At 40.7% G+C, this 23299-nt stretch overlaps 1 protein-coding gene across 2 annotated transcripts in view; it reads right to left on the bottom strand.

Moving 5' to 3' along the window:
• The window catches only part of INTS9 (integrator complex subunit 9), a 101448-nt gene that overhangs the window by 41790 nt on the left and 36359 nt on the right, over positions 1 to 23299 (bottom strand). For both annotated transcript variants that reach the window (XM_047091602.1, XM_047091603.1), the window contains exons 3-6: positions 20836 to 20896; positions 17445 to 17507; positions 12395 to 12534; positions 10315 to 10401 (exon numbers count right to left, since the gene is read on the bottom strand). In XM_047091602.1, coding sequence (XP_046947558.1) covers positions 10315 to 10401; positions 12395 to 12534; positions 17445 to 17507; positions 20836 to 20896 — 351 coding nt within the window. The remainder of the gene's footprint in view (positions 1 to 10314; positions 10402 to 12394; positions 12535 to 17444; positions 17508 to 20835; positions 20897 to 23299) is intronic.

The following is a 23299-nucleotide window of genomic DNA, read 5'->3' as shown; positions in this document are numbered from 1 at the left end:
ACTTGTACAAAGAGACAGGTTGGAGATAAATTAGTAAGAAGTGTATAGGAAACTAAGCAGACAAGATCATTACTAACTCAAGGGAAAACAAAAAGTTGTACAAGAAAGAAAAGTAATCCTAACAATGTTATAAGGCCAGGGAGTTGCATTTATACAGTCAGAATACTGTAAACACTGAATAGAGGTTTAGCTAACCTAGCACATGGATCACGCTGTCCCAATTCTCCTTACCTTTGTTTCTCCAGCAACAAAATATTAATAATCCTTCTTTTTACCTTCTGCATAAACACACTCATGAAGATTTTATTTCACTTATCTGTCCTACATACACTGGATTGCTTTAGGTTTTACAATATTTATTCAATAAATATTTAGCCCTGACTATGGCCATAGCACTGAAGTCCTATAAGGGCTAGAACAGGCACAACATAAAGGCTTCTGCTCATAAGGAGTTTAAGTCTAAAACATTTTTACAACAGTACAAGGCAATAAAAAGATGTCAAAAGCCATGAGTCATCCCTGCCTGCAGACTTGCCTTCTCTCACTGAAGGGTCTAAAAGATATATTGAAAATGCAAATCCACACACACACACACGCACACGCGCGCGCGCCCACCCTCCCACCCTCCCTCCCCTTTTTCACTTTAATGCTTCCCATTACATTCAGAATAAATCCAAGGCTCTTAGCATGACTTTATAAGGCCCTTCTTTATCTGGGTCCTGCCTCAGCCTTTGTTCTGTATACTGAGCTATAAACAGCTCTCTTGGTGCCAGGCTTCCTCCAGCCTGTAACCTATCATGTTGTCTCCTCTTCATATTTTGTGTGGACAACACTTACTCCTTTAAAATCTAGACAGCTTCTTTTTCTCAGGTCTTGTGACAGTGGTCAAGGCCAGGTACACATCCTATGTTCTCTTTGGGAGAATGGCCTAACTGTGTATCAGAGACAGGGAAGTGGTACAGGAGAGCCCTTTGGATGCAGCTACTGGTAGGGGCTGCTACTGCTTCCCTTTTCCTTTCACACCCCTGTTGACTCTCTGCCAACTACTTGGAGGAAGGAGAGGTTTCTCTCAGAGGCACCTGATGGAAGAAACAGGATTTACAGTCTTGTCCGGATATAAATCCCAGCATTACTTCTTCACCTCTGAGCCTCAGTTTCCTTATTTGTGAAACTGGGAGAGCAGCACCTCTAGAAGAATTTAGAGTTGTTCTGTGAGGGGCAAATAGTATAATGTACATGAATGTCTAGCAGAGAACAGATGCTGAATAAAGATGGTCTCTAACCACTCCCTCCCCCAACTCCTCCCCTCCCAAAACACAGCCAACACAGCTCCAGGAACATATGCATTTTCCAACAGTATCAGAGTAAACTTCAGCCCAGGGTGATTTACTTCAATGAGCAGCAATGACTCTGAACTTAAGTGGCCCACGCACTGCTCTATAGGGTCTCAAGAAAGAACCCAAGCTACTCCCCTGCTTTAGCTTCTTCTTTAAATTCCTCAGGATCAGGGAGCTTCATGGTTTGGGCACCCTAGTGCTGACCTTCATAAAAATAAAGACTTCTTACTTTGGGCTGGGTAGGAGAAGAAGGGTTTGTTTCTAAGCTTTAAGCCAGAGCTGGAAGGCTATTATGGGAGTGGCTTGAGAGGGTGGGGAGGATGAAAAATAACACTTGAAGCCCAATCACATCTTTCAACTTATGTGAATTTGTCTTACACTGCCCTCAGCTTTGCCAAGGTGCTGCAACAGAGTCATCTCTGTTAGAGGTGGAGCAAAAAGTCATACTCAAGCCTAGATTCAACCCGCTTTCCTTACAGTGAACCTTCTTCCCATCCCTTGACAACCAGTACGGCCATTACCCGAAACAACTTTCTGGGCTTTACTTTCTTCCCTTGAGGACCCTTCCCAGCATACTCTCCCCTTACCATCTGGGACAATGTCCTCTACAAATTAAGCAGATTAAAATATGAAACAGTCTTTCTCAAGACGAGGCATTTGGCTAATGTTTCCTTCACTCTCTGTTGGAGATTAAACAATCATATATTCAACCTCTAGAATAAGCCAGCAAATGCTGAGCCCTTGATAAGGGAAAAAGGGAAGACCAAAGATATGAAATATCTATTACTTTTGTCTTCAACAGTCCAGAACCTACTTCTGAAGAAATTACTAGAGTGTAGAGAATAACAATTTCCTTAAGCAAAACAAAAGACTTGTGAAAAATTCAGGTATATTTCAACTTGGATCTTCTCTCATCTTCCTGTTAGGGCAAATGGCATAGAAATAATAAATTTATGTTCCAGAGAAACTGAGGAAAGCATCTGTTTATAAAGAAACATTCATGATGATTTTTTAATAACTAGTTTAGGAGAGCACTGTTGGGAAGGAGATAATAGCCTTGTTAAATACAACAATAAAAACAATAACATATATGTTTTTATTCCATTATATCGTATTACTCACACCATAGTATCTTTTTGCATTTTTGTATCCTGACTGAGCAGTGCCCAACACAAAAGACACTCACAAAATAAAAATGTCTGTTCACTTGTTGCCCCAGGAAAGGTAGGAACCAGTGAGTCAATTATTGACAAGTTCTGTCCAAAGTGCACCAGTAAGTTTGGCTAGAGAGCCCTATGACAGTGTGTGAGGAGGTGAGAACTTCAGGGAAGAACCAACCAGTGAGCCAGAAGAGGAAGGCTATGCAGGTCCCAAGGACTCTGGTCTCGAGTCTGACCTGCTCAGTGTAGGGTTTTATGGCAGGCAGCTTCTAACATGGTCCTAAGGATCCCTGGCCTTCTGTATTCACTCCCTTGTGTGGTTCCCCTTCCCAGAGGGTGGGCTGGACCTAGTGGTTTGCTTCAAGTGAAGAGAATATGACAAAACTGAAGGGATGTTACTTCTTCTAAGATTAGTTTACTAATGACTGTGACTTCCATCTTGCCCATATTCTCTCTTTTGTCCTCTTGCTCACTATGATGAAACCGCTGTGAGACGCTCTGTGGAGAGGTCCACACACAAGGGCCTGAAGGAGGCTTCAGTCCATCACCTGTGAGGAACAGAACTGTGCCATCACCCACGTGAGTGATTCCTTCCCAGTGGAGCCAGAGAGAGGTGAAGCTCTTGTAGGCGACTCAGAACAGACAACCCAGTGTTATTCATAAATTATAGTTTTCTGGATCACATGTTAGCACAGAACCCATGTTTAAATACCTTAACTAAGTCTGGGCTTTCCTGAGGTCTCCTCAATGACATTTTTACAAGCACTAATTATACAGAACTTCTGTAGAAGGGTATTCTTCATATCCAATTTAACTTCAATTTTTGCTTATTTTGGTTGCAACATTGAGCGATTTACTTAACCTTTTCTTTCCACCATATTTCTAAACTGAGGGTAAAATACTTCCTTCAAAGATTGTTGTGAGGACTACAGCAAATGTGTTATATATATATATGTATTATCATCATATATAGGATAATCAGTGCTTTATGAAATTTAGCTTTTTAATGAAATTCAATCACTTTAGTTCCCCCCTTATACTTAAATTCTTGGGGTATCTTATTCTGGTACCTTTTATTGAGTACACTATTTTTCAGATTTAAAACTAATTATTTGTCATTTTTCTACTGGGAAATATCCAGAGGTTTCCTTTTTCATACAGGTTTGGTGACAAAATTTCCACAATTTTGGTGAATTTCCTATCAGCTGCAGAAGAGATTTAAACTAGGAATTAGTCAAATATACTGGTGGCTTTTTCAAATGACCAAAGTTTCAATAATCTTTTCTACAATGTTAATTTCCAATTCTTTTCTCTCTTTCCTGGTATGCACTGGCTGGTTTGAACCAATCCAGTCACTTCTCAATCATGCCATGTTGCCCTGTTTTTGCCTCTACCCTTCCTTTATCTTAGAATCGCCTCTTCCCTCTTTGAAACTCTACTTAAATCTGCTAAGTCCAGTGTAAGTCTGGCCACTTAGTATATAATCTTTGCTTGACAAGCTCCTTGGGTACAGGGATTATGTCTTAAACTTTTGGGGGCATTTTCCTACAAACTTATCATGATGCCAGGCACTTGGCAGTTAGTAAGTCATCTGAATTCCATATTTATATTCACAAATTCCTTTTATTGACACCCTTTTCTTACTCCTTTGCGATATTTAGTCACTTGGTCACTACTTCCTTATATTTCCTAACATCTAACCTAACTTTCCCTAAAATTCTGCTTGTGCTTACCTGAGGCTGTAATTATAGAGAGGGATTTATAGAGCCATTCGAAGCTATTAAGATGATTGGCTGATTCAGGAAAAGTTGGATAAAGAAACCCAGTGGGAACTAGTTCTATTTTTTCTGGCTTTCTAATTTATCAAAGTCAAGTTCTCAGAGTCTAAATGTTTAATAAGTACTTTCTAAAAGATTTCATTGTTTTGTTTTTTCTTATCACACTTAAGTACTTAAACTTTCCCCCAGTGTTCTGACATCATGCCAGAGCTCTGCTGTCTCTTCTTCCATCCTACCAGCATCCAACAAGCAGCAAAGACCATGTGTTTGTGTTAAAGAGTAAGACTTTTAAGTCCATAGGGACCACTTAAAAGCTTAGAGATAAAACACTGGTTGGGTTTTTTCTGAGTGTGTGATGAATGAAGGAATCTGCAAAATGAATGTAAGAGCAGAATACAAAGAATATAAGCAACAGCAATGTCTTTTCCCTCTCATTACAGGAAAGTGTGCTTAATATACATGTGAATGGGGTGGGGTGGAGATGTTTTAGCAGAGTGATGATCTATGTGGCGTTTACTAAAGTGGAGCTTGATAATCAAGCATTTCTCAATATTTCTTTTTAAGTTTATATGAGAGAGAAAAAGCACGTGAGCAGCGGAGGGGGTGGGGGCGAAGGAGTGAGACAGAGAAGAGGGAGACGGACAATCCAAGTAGTCCTGCACTGTCAGTGCAGAGCCCGAGGTGGGGCTTGAACTCCTGAACTGTGAGACCATGACCTGAGCCAAGATCAAGAAGAGTCTGACACTTAACCAACTGAGCTACCCAGGCGCCCTGGGCATTTAATATTAACCTAAAACTATAATCTCTGATTTTTGTTTTAGACCCATTTATCTCTAAAAAGGACAAAGGCAATTGCTTAGGCTACTAAAGCACAATAAAAACAATTCTCCAGAGTACCTAAACTACCTTTGCTTTGATTCGATTCTCATCAAAAAAACCTCTTATCTATAACTTGATCTCTTAAGTGGACTTGCTGACCAGACCGGAGTGTCCTAGATAGATGAACCATTTTAGTTCGGGAGCCAGGCAGATGTCTCAGTATAAAGTAATTAAATGGGATTTTTGTTTGTCAGTCAATATCCTGGGAGTTTAGTTAGCCGGAATCAGTCCCTCAGAGGCTAATCAACTCTGAGTGAAATGAAATGATTAAGTTTCTGGAACTGCAAAGCTCAAGGACAAGCAGTGATGACTTCATCAAAGTACTGCCACTCCATGAACACTGGCTTAAGGAGCCTCTCCCTTGGACATCTTTAAAAGCTGTAACCTAAGTGAACTTAGAGATAATTTAATTCAATTCTCTTGTTTTACAGAAAAGGAGACTGAGTGCCAGCGTCTGGATGACAGTGCTAACAGGAGACAACTGTGGAATCAGAAAAATGGTTTTCCTTCTTTTATACTACCTTACTTTCATCAGGAAAGGTAGCATCTAAAGATAAATTAGGTTGTGGAAGGCACATGTGTGCTGATTATGGAAAAGAGGTTATGTGAGCCAAGGGTACCATTAAAGGGGAAAGGATGCTGGTGTTTACAGAGCACCTACTATGTGCCTTGCACTGTTTGAAGGACTCTCATGCTACTTATTTAGTCCTCAACACAACACTGCAAGGCTGCTAATGTTATTCTTGTTTTATAAATGAAGAAACAGAGCCTAGAAGAAATAAATTGCTACAGCTACTGGGAAGCAGATATGAAATTTAAACACCTGTCTATTTGATCTCCAAGCCCATAGCTTTAATTTTTTCCCGACCATATAGTTAGCCCTGGAGCATCAGAGCTGAGGAACTTCAACCATGTCTTCTTTTATGTTTTTTATAAGGGATGAACCCACATATTTGAGCTCTGACTACTGAAAACTGCCACAACATTTCTGCCAGGACTATATCGGTGCATAATTCCTTAATGCTTGCAAGAAGGTTATGACAATATCCTGTAATGATTTATCCTTAATTATAACCGTAGACTTCTAGGCTAATACAGGAAAATCCTACCTGCTGGTTTAGTTTCTTAAGTGGAATATTCTGTTCTAAGTTTTCCTGTTAAAAACCCTAAACCTTGAAGTGGGTATGGGAAAGTCAGAGACTCAAAAATTATCTTGCAGAGGGAGTCTCCTTTTCCTACCCTTCAAAATCTCTTTTTCAAGAAGAGTAAACTGCGGCCATCAAAATGAGGAAGAAAGATGTCTAACTTCTAAATAAATCTCAAGGAGCGGTGTCAACTGAGGCAGGAGAGTCAGACAGCTGCCAAAAAGCAAGAGTAATAGCTTCTTTTGCTATACATCCTAATACTAAATCAAACGCTAACTCAAACTAACTTCAAATGATTTAAGAGAATTTGTCAGATTCCTTTGACCAATGAGTCTGAAAGGTTTTAATTAATTTATTTTTTTAGTTCATGGTCTTATTAAATAACTTAAGCTACCAAAATGCATCAATTCTAGGCACTTAACCAAGAGACCGCCTGTGTGAAGTTTAAGTCAAAAACTGGGGCCTGAGTCTCAAATCCAACTCAGAGGTGTTTTACTTGGATCATACAGGATTTTATCTTCATGTGTGAGCCAACATTTTAAAAAGATGAAAAAAAAAATCACATTTAAAACATCCAGAGTTTGGGCTTCTCTTAAAAAAAGAAAAAAAGAAAAAGAAAAGGAAGATTTGGCAGCAATAGACTCACGTTTCCATATGGCCATAATCTGCTGAAGTTGTGCCCCTTTAGAGGGATGTGATCCCTAGTCCACAGTTACAGGTGGCCCACCTTACTCCTGTATTGACCTTTCCCATCCCTGGAGTCATCTGAGTTTGTGAGCCCTACTTAAGACCCCTCTCAACAAGGTGAGTACAGGAATTAAAGGGGGAAGAAAAGGGGGGAATGAAAAAATAGAAGACACAGCTCATATCACTTGGGAAAAATGTCAATGTAACAGACAGCAAAAAACAGTGTTTCTCACTCAATTTAGTGTGCCACAGTACTTTGGGACACTAGATATGAACTGGCTCGTGACAGAAATTTTAAAGTGATGTAAAGCCTTCAGCATAAATGTTATTCAAATGAAGCACTTTTAGTATTCTGGCCCAAGGTTAAATTCTAGGTGAGTATTTCACAAGAACTCTTTTGTCTGATGTCAATTACAAAACAGCTCTTCAAATTCCTCTACCGCTTGTAATATTTATGCGGAGTTTATCCAGGAGAAAAAGAGGACATGGCTTGCTAGGTTTGTTTCTCTAACACTCAGCATATTCTTTCCAATAAGAGTCTTCTCTTTCTCTATCAATAACTATGGCTCATCTTGTGCTCAGATGCCAAAACACAATACTTGATCAGGATCAGAAATATGGTTTCAATATATGAAATAATGAAATGAGGTCTTCTCCACTAGTCCAAGTTATTCAGCTTGCTCCTTTACCAAGTTAGCTTTCAACAGTTTCAGCTTTTTGCCCACTAGGTGGCGAGATAGCGAATTCAAGGTTTTAATTCAAGGAGCACCCTTCTTTAAAAGGGAGATTTCCTAAGCATCTTAGGAAATAACTTTCAGTCTACCCCTGCAACCTTGCCCTCCCCATCCTCTGCTCCTTCAAGGTCATTTCACCCTTCTCCCTCATAAACGATGGCACTTCTTTTGCAAGTCAGTTATCTCGTTGTATTTTACAAAGAATGGGAGGCAAAGGAAAATTGCCAAGGACTCTGCCCAAGGTCACAGAAGAAAAGGCAAAATAAGGACATGGGACTTCCTAAGACTTGGCCCAGGGTTTGGGAGCCAGGAAACAGTGACCTTTGAACATCACTTCTGGTGTGCCAAAATTATTTGTGGAAGAATACTGTAAGGGGTATAAATTTAAAAGGAGGAAATAAGGGCCAATGTGTACATGTTCCATGGGGAAAGAGAACAAAGTCCTAAAATTTCTAAGGCGGGAAATGAACACAGCTAGGTCTGATGTGCTCCAGTGGGCACACAGGAGAGAGAAAGAAAAGGGGAAGGAGGGATAGGAATGGGCAGGAGGAGAGGCAGCTGAGAACAAGAATGCAAAATGAGAAGGGAAAGGGATCTTGTCTTAGGCAGGTGGGTGTACACACAGAAGAGTCAGACACACGTGTGAGTCTTTCCTACCATGAAGCCATACAGACACCATATCCCTAAATCACAGAAATCGAGACCCAAACAATATCCATAAAACAGAGGAGAAAAATGAGCACAGTTACACATACTTCCTCCTCTCCTCACCTGAGGGGGCTCACATGCACTCAAAAAGTGACATGTAGGGGCGCCTGGGTGGCGCAGTCGGTTAAGCGTCCGACTTCAGCCAGGTCACGATCTTGCGGTCCGTGAGTTTGAGCCCCGCGTCGGGCTCTGGGCTGATGGCTCAGAGCCTGGAGCCTGTTTCCGATTCTGTGTCTCCCTCTCTCTCTGCCCCTCCCCCGTTCATGCTCTGTCTCTCTCTGTCCCAAAAATAAATAAACGTTGAAAAAAAAAATTAAAAAAAAAAAAAAAGTGACATGTGTGCCCTCAAGGCAGCCCGGCATAATGGTTAAAAGCACAAACTCTGGAACCAGGCTAGCCCTACTGCCTGGGTTCTAATTGAAATCCTACCACTCACTAGTTGGCTGACCTTGAGCAAGTTACTTAACCTATCTGTGCCTGTTTTCTCTTCTGCAAAATGATGTTATAGAACTAAATAAATTAAGTAAAATGCTGAGACTTTAAGTGAATTAAGAAAAACAAGTGTCTGGCACACAGTGTAAGTTAAATAAAACAACACATACACAGAGGAAACTCATATGCTCAAACTCTGAAACAGTTACAGTATAAAAACAAAGCATATTCTCTTAGCTACACATACATATTTTTGTAGAAGGAACAGTCACAAAAACTAAGACATTCTAAAGCTTAGATAACTAGAGAGCTCACAAATCACTGACCTAGAGGGAAAGAGAACTCAGTGGCAAGGTGGCTGGAAAAGAGTGGACTTGGGCAGGCACACATGGGACACCCACTACTTAAAAAGCCAATGACGAGTTTTTACTCCAGACTCTGGATGCTAGGCCTGGAAGGCTGGGACCACCGTGATGGAGGGTAGGCTCACAGAAACCGCAGTATGCTCAGACTGGCTAGGGTCCTCCGCTACTACTGAAACATGAGCATGGAAGTAGAATCAAGCTGCCTCCTTGCCTCTACTATTATATTTCTACTATGTCACCTCTTACGATCTGGTTTTTGATCCTAGCACTCCAGTGAAACTAACCTCCCTGGGACTTCCATTAACCAAGGGTGTTACCTCCATCTTACATGATGATATTTCTGCAGCATCTGATACCAAATGACAAGGCCAGGTGTGGGGAAATTCCCTTTTACCCTGGGCTGCCGCTCAGCTCTCCTCTGATCTTCCTAAGGATGACTTCACAGCCTCTTTCACAATTCATATCAATTCTTCTCCATTCTGTCTTAGAAATTTCTTCATGCTCCCTGCTACTGCCTCCGTTCAGGCTTTTGTTCTCTCCCCTGGGTTTCTGAAAGAGTCCTACACCTGGTCTTTTGCCTCCATCTCTGCACCCAACCCATCTTTCGTGCTGCTTCTAGAGTCACTTTCCCCCAAATGTGTGATCACAACATTCTCCTCCTTACAAGCCTCCACAGAGGGACTTCCCACTCTCCATAATACAAAACTCAAACTTCACACATCAGATTCTTCATTATCTTGCCCCAATGTACCTCTATAGTTTCATTTCTCACCTCTCTGCTTTCCCACTCTCATCCACCCTGTACTTCTCACTGTTCCCCGAATATCCTGTCATGCTGTGCTGGGACGTACTTCCCGACCTTTTCTATCAGGAAAGTCCTTTTCTTCCTTCAAGACCCACCTTAACTGCCACCACCTCCTAAGGATGTCCTCATCAGCTTCCCTACACAAAGAGTTTTTCATTCTCTGAGTGCCTATAGCACCGTGACGAGCACCTCTTACAATACATGCCATCCAAAGCTGTAATTTATCTGTCAATGGTCTGCCTGTGGGTCTACTGTCAAGGGGAACAGACAGGTCTACTGCTCACCGCTGAATATCCTTGTTCTTCCACAAGGAGGCAGACTGAGCCTTGGGCACTCTTTCAATGAAATTCACCAGCTCTTCCATGAGAAGCCTGAGTTTAAAGAAAAAAATGATGAGCACTCATAGAAATATGAGAAAAACACCACATTCGTAACATGGTAGCCAAGACGAGTGGGCTTGTCTCCCTTCCCCCTCCCTAATCATTTTTCTCTCTGTTGCATATAAATTTGGACACCCATTCACATAAACCTGAACAGAAACCCAACCATCTCGTTGAATTTCCATGTTAGACATTTCGAACATAAATGATTTAATTCACCTTTAAAACAAGCCTGGCATGTATCTTATCTTTGGACACTGAAATATACAAGCCCATGGTTTAGCTCTCATTCTTAAGATCTCTGCCTTAATGGAACTAAAAATATGAAAGGAGGAAAAGCCAAATGACTGTGAAGTACCTGATTTTGGTGGCAGCAGGGGTGGGGTAGGATTGTTTTTTTAATGACAATATTAAGTGGAAATTTTACATTGGAAAAGCACGTTTTCTTGACATGCGTTTTCGGAATTTACAAAATTCCACATGGTAGAATACTCTTAAGAATTAATCCTAAAAGCCTAACTCAAGACTTGCAAAAGGACAGGTTCTGTGTGCAGATCATGAGATAGATTACCACAAAATCACAACAGAGGGGAACCTAAGAAATGCTTTACTCGAGTGGATCGATGATGCAATGTGCTCTGAAAAGTGCATGGCAGAGACCTGTGAGAATCCTGGATGACTAGAGGATGACCAAAAAGCGAGAAAAAGATTTTCAACATCTTGACTCCCCTTTCAGAACGCAGTAGAGAGGACCCATATTGACTCAAATCCTCTCCCAATCAACATAGAGATACGGTAGGCTGTAGTTTTACTAGCACTTGAACGTTGAACAACTTCATTTCATTTCCATCGATTTATTTATTCCCCATCCCATCTCCTTTCATCTTCAAGGAGCAGCACTAGTTCTAGCACATTCAAAGATCTGGGACCCAGGCACATTATCGTTCTGGCTGGAGTTCCTGGAGAACAGTCTGGCGTGTCCTTCCTCATGCTTTAACCTTTTCAGAGTAGAGTCTGATGCTTTCAGCTTATCCTCGCATTATCAGTGATCTACCACCATGTGTTTGCCTTTCCTATAATGTCCCTTCCTCAGATCTCCAGGCTTCTCCTGTACACATGAAATGTTCTTTAACGTGAGCGGACACAAAAAACAAGGACACATTTGGTTTCTTTCTGGTAATTCCATCTTGTACTTTTGCAAGACACTGGAACCCGAAGCTAAGAGTCTGTATCAACACCTTGATCCTGTATTTTGAGTCTTGCTAGTTTCACTTTATACCATACTTGTTAGTCTGCTTCAACATAATTCTTTTTTCTGGGGTAGGTAATTTTCTTCACGTGATTTTTCTCTCACTAAATGATGCTATAGGTACTGGCAGCAACCACTTGCATCGTGAAGGCTTGGGAGGGGCAGAGGAAGAGATAGCAGAGCATTCTCAGAGACAAAGGCAGGCTCCTTTTACTCCTTAGAGCTCTGAGTTTCACCCTGTCACAAGTACAGTCAACTTAACCATCTAATTACTTATCCTGTTTTCTACAAGCTGTCTCCATTTACAGTCTGTGCTAAATCATACAGGGAGGAAATTCTGAAAGCAAAGTAATACGATCTCTTCTTTTCTTCAATAGGCTATGCTCCTTTCTCCTGAAGCTCTTTGCATTACATCTTTGTGACATCTTACTCAACGTTACCTCCCCTAATTAGGGTCATCTGCACAGAGGACCTGTCTCTGCGAACACCTTCTTCCACTCTTTGTTTCAAAAAACCAAACAAAAGACTGAGACTACTTGCTGCATTAATCTTGAGGCAATTCCAATGAATGCTTGTTTTATTTGTGGAGAGTAGTCTACTCACACCAATTCTACTTCTGGGTTAGCTGCTCAGAAGGAAACACCAATCACTCTTGGCACAACATTCTGTTAGATGGTCACCAAGGAAGGAAGGAGTTCTTTAGCCACTTTCTGCTGGGAGAATAAATACTCTCACCTGCCAATCTGGACGGTGGGCTCTGTGGCATACACTGTGCCTGTGAAACCAGTGTGCTCAGTGATGTAGGGCAGTGCCATCATGCAGTGGTAGTTAGAGATGAGGATCACATCTACCGTAGACAGATCTATTAGTTCGGTCTGAAAAGAAAGGGGAGGGAATGATACATATCTGTTCAGGGCACATAGATCAACATGATGTGACTGAAAAATGATGCTGTCAGAATGCAGAGGAGTTGTTCTTGTACTACAGAATAATGATGCCTTTCATGCAACGCTTCTATTCTCTCATTTTAGGATGTTTCCTAATGTTGGCATTAAGTAGCAGGACAGGATGGCTAACAGCGAGAATGCAGCCAGTCAGTGCACCAGCAGCGCTCAGATTTTACCGAAATAGAGTTCTGAGTTAGGCAGATAAGGGGAAATGACAACAGGACGTCTCAGCAGCTGCTGCCTAGCACGTGCAACCAGGTACCGTGAAGCAGAAAGAGCACGACAGAAGCCGCGAGGGGAATGCGAATCTAATGCACCACTGCCATGGATTACTGGTGACAGAGGGAGCAGCTTAGGCACAAACTAGCCCTTCACAAGGTAAATGCAGGAGGAAACTTCTTTTTCTTCTAGAGGGAAATTTTGACCACTAGTGCTGGATATAGATCCAAAACAAATCTAGTGTCAGAATCACAAAAGGAAATTATACTGTCATATTCTGCCCTAGCCTTAACCTTAAATTTACCTTTTACTCCACTATTAAGGTCACATGAAAAGGGAAAGACAGGTTGGCAGGTGAGAGAAAATGCCACTCGTGTTTAGTAAACTTTATGAAAACTCTTTCAGCAGAAAGGAATGTTTCCCCATATATTTAAGTCCTACTTGTCCTTTAAAGCTTAATTCACTTCCTCTGTTAAACCTTCCTGATTTGCCCAGATGAAAAAAACACAATTCTTTCTCAGAATTACAAGGCATTTTCTGGAAGCCCGCTTTTTTTTTTTTTTTAAGTTTATTTATTATGGGGGGGGGGGGTGGAGAGAGAGAGAGAGAGAGTGAGTGAAAGTGAGTGAGTGAGTTTGGGAGGGCAGAGAGACAGAGGGAGAGAATCCCAAGAAGGTTCTGCACTATCCGCCTGATGTGGGGCTTGAACTCACAAACTGTGAGATGATGACCTGAGCCAAAGCTGGATGCTCAACCAACTGAGCCACCCAGGTGTCTCTATGTAGATGCCCCTCTTATGACTGTTGCCATTCTGTAAAACAGCTCCTCAAAGCACCACTTTGTCCCTCCAATATTAAATGTCTCTGAGGGTAAGAATCCTGTGTGACTCATCTCTGTCCCCTCCCAGTTGTGGTAGCCAAGTGCAAAACAGGCCTAGGTGCACTGCTATTGGAGGAATGCATCATTAGAACTGGCACTTTCTGTGGGAAAAGTGAATTGCGATTATTCAGAGACATTGTCTCAATCACTAAAGTTACTCTGAGAAATTGTATGGTGTACTAAGGACAGCATAGGGTAAGTCAAGGAAGTGTTTTAGTTGGGAGAATGGGTTGTTGAGCTATTATGTCTCCCACAGAGAAGAAGTAAGAACAAAGAGCTCTGTGCCATCTTGCAAATAATAGAGACAGTTTGCCATTTTGGCTGTGGGTATTTTCTGGTTGAATGGCTTTACATACAAAGTAATTTAATTTAATAAAGCCGCCAAGAGATAATCAGCTCCTGAGGACAGCATGTAGATTAGAGGTCAGAAGTTACTCACTGCTAGGGCAATGGCAATCTGTGTGAATAAAATGCCTAATGACAGTAACAGCTAATTTACACCACCCTTAACTCCATGTGTGCATTGCACTTCCAGGACAATATCCTCATAAGGAAGGGTCATGTAACATTCCAATAGTTCTATTCCCTACTACCTCTCTAGAACCATTCTTAAACAAATAAGAAAATTAAGACATAATCGCAGAGTGACAGATCCAGAAGAAAACAAGGGAATGCCTGGGTGGCTCAATCAGTTAAGTGTCTGACTCTTGATTTCGGTTCAGGTCATGATCTCACAGTTTGTGGGATTGAGCCCTGTGTCAGGCTCTGTGCTGGCACTGTGGAGCCTGCTTGGGATTCTTTCTCTCCCTTTCTCTCTGCCCTTCCCCCCCCCCCAATAAATAAATAAACTTAAAAAAAAAACTTTAGAAAACAAGAAAACAACGGTTGAAACAACAAGAAAGCTCAAAAGCATCTCCTTTCCCTCTTGCACAGAGAAACTGGGTGAGTTTGAAATTTCTCTTTAATATGTAAGAGTCAGCCCACAGAGTCTAGAATGATTAGAAATTTGGTAAGGACAGCTAGAAGAAAAAAATATATGTATACATATATATTCTGTCTGTATATATATCAAGGGTGCCTACATAAGCATTTTTCCTGAGAAATAAATTTAACATCCAAACCATGTTTATATACTCGCATTTATGTTTTTGTTTACATTCTTTCACTCAAAATCCAATAAAGATTATTTTAATTTTAAACTTGTTGTATATAGACATTTGGGTTCTATAGACCATGAATTGGGTCAAACACTCATAATTTATTGGTTTCTTACTATATTGCCCTAGACTTTATACTCAGTCTACAGTGTGGACTTAGGCAGATACAAAAATATTTAAGGTAGTTGCACTAGATTTTAAATTCCAGGAAGACTGGGATTAGCTCACCTATAAGTTTCTGAAGACTGCACTGGAATAAGTATATCTGTCCTGATTCTGTGACTCTCCTATTTTCTCCCAATCATACAATGCCCTGCCTCTACCTTAAAATAGTGACTATTACTAACTTGACACAAACTACAAGACAATACAAGCTGAAAAAACTTACATAGCTCTAGAAGCCTAAATATATCAATAATCCTTTAGCCAAGCAAAAGGTGAACTGTGAAATAGTAATTTTTTTAAAATGTTTATTTAAAACATTTAAATGAGAGAGACAGAGCATGAGCAGGGGAGGGGCAGAGAGAGAGGGAGACACAGAATCCAAAGCAGGTCCAGCCTCTGAGCTATCAGCACAGAGCCTGACACAGGGCTCAAACTCATGGACCGTGAGATCATGACTTGGGCCGAAGTCAGACACTTAACTGACTGAGCCAACCAGGTGCCCAAAATACGAATTGTTTAATTCCAATTTCTAATTGATTAGTACTCCATGGAGCAGGTCCGAAAGTCATCAGAACACCAATTCATAAATTCTACACTGTGGTCCATAAACTGAAGGTTGCTGCAGTCAGTGCCATATGTAGCAAGCTGAAAATAAATGCAGCACCTGGGATTAGGAATCTTTGAACAGATGGGGACCTGCCCCACCAATTCCTAAATGACAAATGAAGGTGGCAAAAGATTTGAATAGCAGTTAGGAAGAGCTCAGGATTCTTGGCAACTCTTTACCTTCACTGTTTCTCTTACTACTTTATCTCAAACTTGTTCCCTTGTCTGCCACCTTCAGTTACCAATCTTGCTCCACAACTCCAAAAGGGCACATACACATACTTCAACGAGAGAAAATAAGTTTATCTACAGAATATCAAAGAAGGTGTTAAAATGGAAAGAGACGGAGAAAGAGTACAAAAATAAGGGAAATAGTACTTCAAATTTTCTTCTGGCACTGAATTGTGACAGTATTTTCTAGAGGCACCATAATCCACTGGGCACATGGAAAGAACAGGATGGTAGCTTCTCACTGATTTCCTTAGGAACCTGGGACTAGCTACTGGCCTCCCTATACTTTGTCTGTTGAGAGTGCCATCTAGACCGCTCTAGAGATCAGGACTCTGTCAACTGAGATTACTTAGCTGCATTTAAAGTGAATGGGGCAGGGGCACGCCTGGGTGGCTCAGTTGGTTAAGTGTCCGACTTCGGCTCAGGTCATGATCTCATGGTTCCTGAGTTTGAGTCACGTGTTGGGCTCTGTGCTGACAGCTTGGAGCCTGGAGCCTCCTTCGGGTTCTCTGTCCCTCTCTCTCTAACCCTCTGCCACTCACCTCTCTGTCTCTCAAAAATAAATAAAAACAAGGAAACAAAAAATTAAAATGAATGGAAACTGACCTTTGTTTTCTTTAAAATGATAAAACTGACCCCAAACTCTTAAAACAAGTGTCACTGTGATAATAATATGTAAGTGAATAGGTATCCGTGGCTCAAATCAGAATCTGTGAATTTCAAGCAATATTTGATATTACAGTTTACTGTATTGGTTGAATAACAGCAACTCCCAATTACCCACTGTAAGCAAGACTACAAACAGTATGGCTAATCTAAGACACAGGGATATAATTACAAAACTGAAAGGCTTGAGTTATTTCTGTATCATGCTCAGAACTATGCCCTGGTACAAGTGTCAGTGGGGATTATAGAAAGAGCTAGGAATACAAAAAGGAGAGTTAAATTTCTTACAGATAATATAAAAGGCTCCTAAATGATTATATTTTAGTTGCATGATAATGTGCCTGGAATAATAGATTCATTTCGATTTTTTTTTCTTTTTTTTTTTATATGAAATTTATTGACAAATTGGTTTCCATACAACACCCAGTGCTCATCCCAAAAGGTGCGCTCCTCAATACCCATCACCCACCCTCCCCTCCCTCCCACCCCCCATCAACCCTCAGTTTGTTCTCAGTTTTTAACAGTCTCTTATGCTTTGGCTCTCTCCCACTCTAACGTCTTTTTTTTTTTTTTTTTGAAAACAGAAAGCTAAGCCCCTTAAGATTATTTCTTTACTTCCGGGGCGCCTGGGTGGCGCAGTCGGTTAAGCGTCCGACTTCAGCCAGGTCACGATCTCGCGGTCCGTGAGTTCGAGCCCCACGTCAGGCTCTGGGCTGATGGCTCAGAGCCTGGAGACTGTTTCCCATTCTGTGTCTCCCTCTCTCTCTGCCCCTCCCCCGTTCATGCTCTTTCGCTCTCTGTCCCAAAAATAAATAAAAAACCTTGAAAAAAAAATTTAAGATTATTTCTTGACTTCCATTTTGAGAGATGACAAGATATGCTTTGTTTCTACAATAAGAATCACTTTCATCTTACCTCTGGCAAGCAGAATTCAGGCACAGAATCCACAAATACATGACCTGAGCACTCTTTTAATTCCTAAAAGAAACCAAAAGGAAAAAATTCTAGGAAGAGATATCTAACAGATATAGCACCAAAGAAACTTCATCCCCAAACCAAAATTTCCATGAAGAATCACAGACTGCTAGAGAGTTGGAAGGAAGTCGGAAGGTTATTCAGGCCAACTGCTTTCGTGTTTAGGCTCAGGGAGGTTAAGTGTCTTATGCAGGATAAAAAACGCTGGTTGGTGGCTGACTTGGGGCTTGAATGCGCATTTCTCGATGTCTCTTCAAGCATGTGTGGATATACGCTGCTTTCTAAATCACAATGCAGTGCTTCCCAAGTAATAGTTACATAGCCTATACCAGCAATATCAGAATCATCTGGGAACGCTGATGGAAGTAAAGATTCCTAGGCTCCATCAAGGGATTAGAAATCTGGATATGAGGCCTTGAAACCTATATTTATAATAAGCACCTCTAATGATTTTGTTATGCAATCAGGTTAGGAGTCCTGGCCAAGGACAAATGACTTAGAGGCTTTTTCTCCTCCTACCAAAGATCGAGGGGTGAGGGACAAGGGGCAAGCAAGGAGGGAGATGAAGCGCAGAGGGTAGGGATTAAACCACCACCACTACTATCACCTCTGTGAACGTAACCTTTGTCCTCACGGAGCGCACAATTCATTTGGGATTATAAACCACATGTATTTATTCAAAAGAAAAAAGTACACTTATATAGAAAGAGAATATAGTACAATTCCCTACTCTGCTTGTGCCCTACCATATTTAATATGTCTTAGTTTGAATTCCCTAATAAACAGACCTTGAGAAAATGGTGAGTGCAAGCTAACACGGAAGTGCTGAAAAAAGGGCAGGAGGATGGGCGCCCTGATGGGCGATCAGGGGAAAGGAAGGGGGCTGATCATGGGTATGTTACTAAGCTGTACCCCACTGTGGGCAGCTGGGACTTCTTCCCATGGGGAACTCTGAGAAATGGTGTGAAACACACACCTCGGAGTTACCCTCCTCAGAGGCAACGGATCCAGGATATTTATTTACATGTAACTCCTGCATTTGTGCAGCTTCAGGGGAAAACTCTCCGGCAGACTCATCCAGATATGGGCAGCTGAAATTATGACAGAGCAGCACACTGAAGAGGCACGAGGGGGCCACCTATGGGGTCTGCTACAAATGCCTCCAGAAAGCCACTCAAGTGGCTATCTTCCCACATTATACTTGAAACTGAAATCTGTGGAGGATTTTTTGCTTCATCAAGGTCAAAGTCTTCTGTGACTTTATAAGGAAACCAGTAAAAGTGAGAATTTGCTCGACAGTTTGCTCTTTCCAGAAAAAGAAAAATGCTGTTAGAATTTTGTTCCATCATGTTTTCATTAGTCATTGAACATGTATTTCTATATATTCATATACAAGTGTCTTTACACATGGGAGCTTGAATGGTTTTATTCTCAATCTTTATCCGAAATTAGGGTATTAACTATGCAATTCTCCTTTTGAATTTTACAGGTCTTATATCAGAACCTTGACAGAAGGTTTCCTCCCCTTACTTTCCACAGTAAACTCTGGTTCCGGTTCCTCTCTTTATATGACTACCTTTTAAACAGTGAAACACTAAGCCAAAAACAGACTGAAAATAGTTCTTAATTACAATGTACCTGCTAGCTAAAAACAAATGAACAATTATGTTTAATGGGAGAAGACTCCCAACTCCCTTAGGATGAGGTTAAATATGATTAGAGACAAATCATGGGAAATTTCAAAGCCCTGACTGCTCTTAAACTGGCTATGTAATCTTCTTCTCCATAATGCTACACATCAGGGCATGTCTAGCTCACATGACAGAGCCTCTTCTGACGCTTTCTGGCCTGGAGAAGCATATTTGCATTCCACGCACTTACAGTGCCCCTGTATTTTATTCACCACTCCCTTCTAATGAAATGCTCCCACATACACATGCAAGTCATTTTCGCTCACAATGCACTGGTAATGGGATGCTTCTGAGCCTTTCTCAGGGAATAATGATTTACAGCCAGCAGGAGAGTTAGGCTGAAATCAGGTGCACAGATTTCTGAATGTCACATAATTTTATAGTTGGCTATGAGGGAAACCTGGTTTCAAATTATGCATTTGCCTTGCACTGGAGGTTGGGTGCAGTTACAGAAATTAATTCTGTAAAAAGATCCCCTCTTTATTTAACAGTACCTATTACAAGAAGGAAATGCCTTATGCGGATGAGTCATTTTGAGGATCTTTAAATTTCTTTAGTCTTTCAATTGTGAAACTTGGGAGAGGAAGAATGATTTAGAGGACTGAGAACGGCATGGATGAGCTTCACAGTTTTTGACCTTCCTTTGCCTGTGATTTTTTTTTAGGAGAAAAGGTGACTAGATTATAGTTTTAACATTTTTTGTACCTTTGGTCTCTCATTTATAAATTAACTGCCTAAAAACTGGTCAGAGGAAGGAATTATTGTGATGATAATCCAATGTCAAAAATTTAATAGCCTTGAAGAAAAAAGTTATTTAAGTCATTTACTGTAGGGCTAGTCCATGATTAAAGTCAGAGTAGGGCCCCAAATCCTAGATTCCTAGTTGTGTGCTCTCTTTTCATACCTATAAGGTTATCCATTCCAGGCTACCAGGAAAGGCTGGAGTGAGATCCTAGTTCATAGTTTGGAAGGCCCTCAATTTGAATTCACCCAAGATCATGTTACTCTCCCACTCCCCCAAGAACATTGCCTGGGAAGTTAAACACTGGCTTCATAGTCTGTTCCCCACAAGGCAGCAAGAGATCTGATCAGATGATGACACTGCCCTCCTGCAATCTTCCATGGCCTCTCCTCACCCAAAGAGTAAGAACCAAACTTTTTTCAAAGCCCCACCTTCCCTAAGCATGGATAGAAGCAGTTTAAAACTCACATACTTGAGGATTTTAAAGTCTTTTTTTTTTTAATTTTTTTTTAAAGTTTTACTCTTTCCAGTCATGGTGTCAGTCTAGCCTGAAAATAGAATGAATTGGATGGAACTCTCTATCAGTATTACCTTTGAAACTCTCATCGCAATTCTAAAAATAATAGTTTTCTTTCTGTGGTGATAAAATGTATTTGCAGCAGAAGTTTTTAGATTTTTACATACGAGCAAATTGGACCTGAATTTGAACACTGAGATTCCCTAAAAGGCTTTTAAAGACAATAATCACCAAGTACTGAAGACCCTACATGGATCTTGGGGTTTTTCTGAGAGAATATATTGAGAAAAAAATGAACCCATCAGTCACAGTACTATACGGTGGCTCTGGTGTGACAAGATGGCTTTCCACTGGGTATAGATATGCTTCAGTTATCATTACCTTGTCCAAGAAAGCATTTCCATCCTTTAGGGACCAGCCAGGAAGATTAGACAGCCTGGGACTGCAAAACAAAAGATTAAATTATCCTAAATCGATTACAGTCCTCAGTGATTTCATGGTGACTGTTATCATCTCCATAAAGTTAAAAACAGTTTGAAATTACTGGCAACAATGTCCATCCAAAATACTAATCAAAAAGATGAAAGAAAAATAACCACACTGTAGCAAGCTTAAGAATTATGTGGCGATGGAACATTAACAAGCCAAAGAGTTTAGCACTCAACTGGGAAAATTAAAAGAATCCTATGCAAAATAATGAAGAGAAAAAAGAAAGATGAGACACTAGAGCATTTTACAGTTTTCCAATTACTGCCCCTGACTTCACCCTGCTTGTGCCTGACAACAAGCCTGCGGGGAAGGCTAAACAGGATCATCATACTGTGGATGAGAAAACAGACTCAGAGGGGTCAGGTGCTCTGACAAGAACACTTAGCTGCCTATCAGTCTGAATTCACTGCAAATAAAAATACAGTACCTGAATTCTGGTCAAGTCCACATTCCACATTCACTGCTTATAAGTGGATTAGTCACTTTGCACCTGTGGCTTGGGTTTCCAAATCTGGAAAACGAACCTAGTTTTCCTGAGTGTTACAAAATGACAGCATAGGTGAATAATTTCTAGGAGGTGAGGCTCGTTTCACGTGTAGGATACACTAAGAAAGTCTAGATTCAGAAATCATGCACTTCTGGCAATCTCAGGATTTAACTGTGTGCTATCAGTTGACTAGCAGAATTATGCTGAAGGCTGAAAATGCAAATACCTTAGGGAGAAATATGCTGGTTAAAAGAAGAACTTAATGATCAAGGTGTTAGGTGAAGAAAAGCACGTTGGGAGTACAAGTTGGGTGGCAACAGGATTTTAGCGCCTCCTCACAAAATTAGTCTGTAAAGTAAAAATTAAGGGCAAGGTAACAGTGTGGGACTAAAAGACTATAATCAGAAACCAAATTAATATACAGTCCCTTAGCCTCTTGCCAAATAGGTTTATCAAATTCTGACTTTGTAATTAGGTGAAAGAGAACGAAAATAAGAAACATAAATATTGTGAATATTTTCCAATCTTCTAGGAAAGGCTAAAAGCCTGAATAAAAATACACATGCATCTAATTTTAGAAAACAATAGGAATTTGGGGGATAACTATTAATTTTGAAGTAATTCAAAACTTACAGAGAAGGTGTGAGAATGTAAAGACTAGGAAGTCCCACATACTTTTTGCCTACATTCTGTTTACATTTTGCTTTGATTTACCAAAAAGTGAGAATTTTGATTTCATACTTGGGAATGAAAATTACTACTAGCAGAGTAAGTTTGGGTCATATAAGTTATACCTGATAAACTTGTTTTTTAAACTCTGGGAGTTTTCTGCACTAACCTCACAGAAAAATATTCTATCATTAGCTCTTTAATTCCCATCTCGTTTCAAAGTCACGTGTGTCTTCACTTATAGACTTATTTCTTGAAAAATACATTGACTGCCAGGTCAGATTAAAAAAACCAAGCATTCAGATAAAAATGTAATGACAAAACAGTGTGAATACTGTTCTCATTCTATGCATGCTAGCTCTCTAAAGGAAGGTTGTAAATATTCACTTCCCTTTAAAAGTGAACTGAATCATAGGACATGCATTCTGTTTCCCATCAGACACACAGAAATCAGCCTTCAAATTACAGATAACTGATTCAGTTAGTTGTCTTCAACAAATGATCAGAATGGTACACTGCTTATCAGAGAAATTTGTTTGTTTGCTTATTTAGAGAGCGAGAGAGGGAGCAAGAGAGCAAGCAAGAGAGTACAAAAGCCAGAAAGGGGTGGAGGGAGGAAGGGAGGGGGAGGGGGAGTGAGAGAGTGAGACAGAGAGAGAGAGAGAGAGAGACAGAGACAGAGAGAACCTTAAGCAGGCTCCACACTTACAATGGAGCCTGACACAAGGCTCAATCCCATGAACGTGGGATCATGACCTGAGGTGAAATCAAGAACTAGACACTCAACCAACTGAGCCACCCAGGAGCCCAAAAATAACTTTTTTAAAAAGTAAAATTTTCAGATACTGTACTTTTTTTTTTAATGTTTATTATTTTGAGAGGGAGCAAGAGAGAAAAAACACAAGTCGGGGAGAGATACAGCAAGAGGAGAGAGGGAATACCAAGCAGGCTCCATGCTGTCAGCGCAGAGTTTGACATGGGGTGTGATCTCATGAACAGTCAGATCATGACCTGAGCTGAAATCAAGAGTCAGACCCATAACTGACTGAGCCACCCAGGTACCCCCCCCAACCTTTTTTTTTTTTTTTTTTTAAGATTTTATTTTTAAGTAATCTCTACCAACGTGGGACTTGAACTTACAGCCAGCCCCAAGATCAAGAGTCACATACTCTACCAACTGAGCCAGCCAGGTGCTCCTAA

This window comes from Lynx rufus, unplaced genomic scaffold, assembly GCF_022079265.1.
Source record: "Lynx rufus isolate CCGP_SWC_20201006 ecotype Redwood Valley unplaced genomic scaffold, mLynRuf1.p SCAF_3, whole genome shotgun sequence".
Taxonomy (NCBI): Eukaryota; Metazoa; Chordata; class Mammalia; order Carnivora; family Felidae; genus Lynx; species Lynx rufus.
The sequence above is the reverse complement of the archived record's forward strand: the minus strand, read 5'-3'. Positions and strand labels throughout refer to the sequence as shown.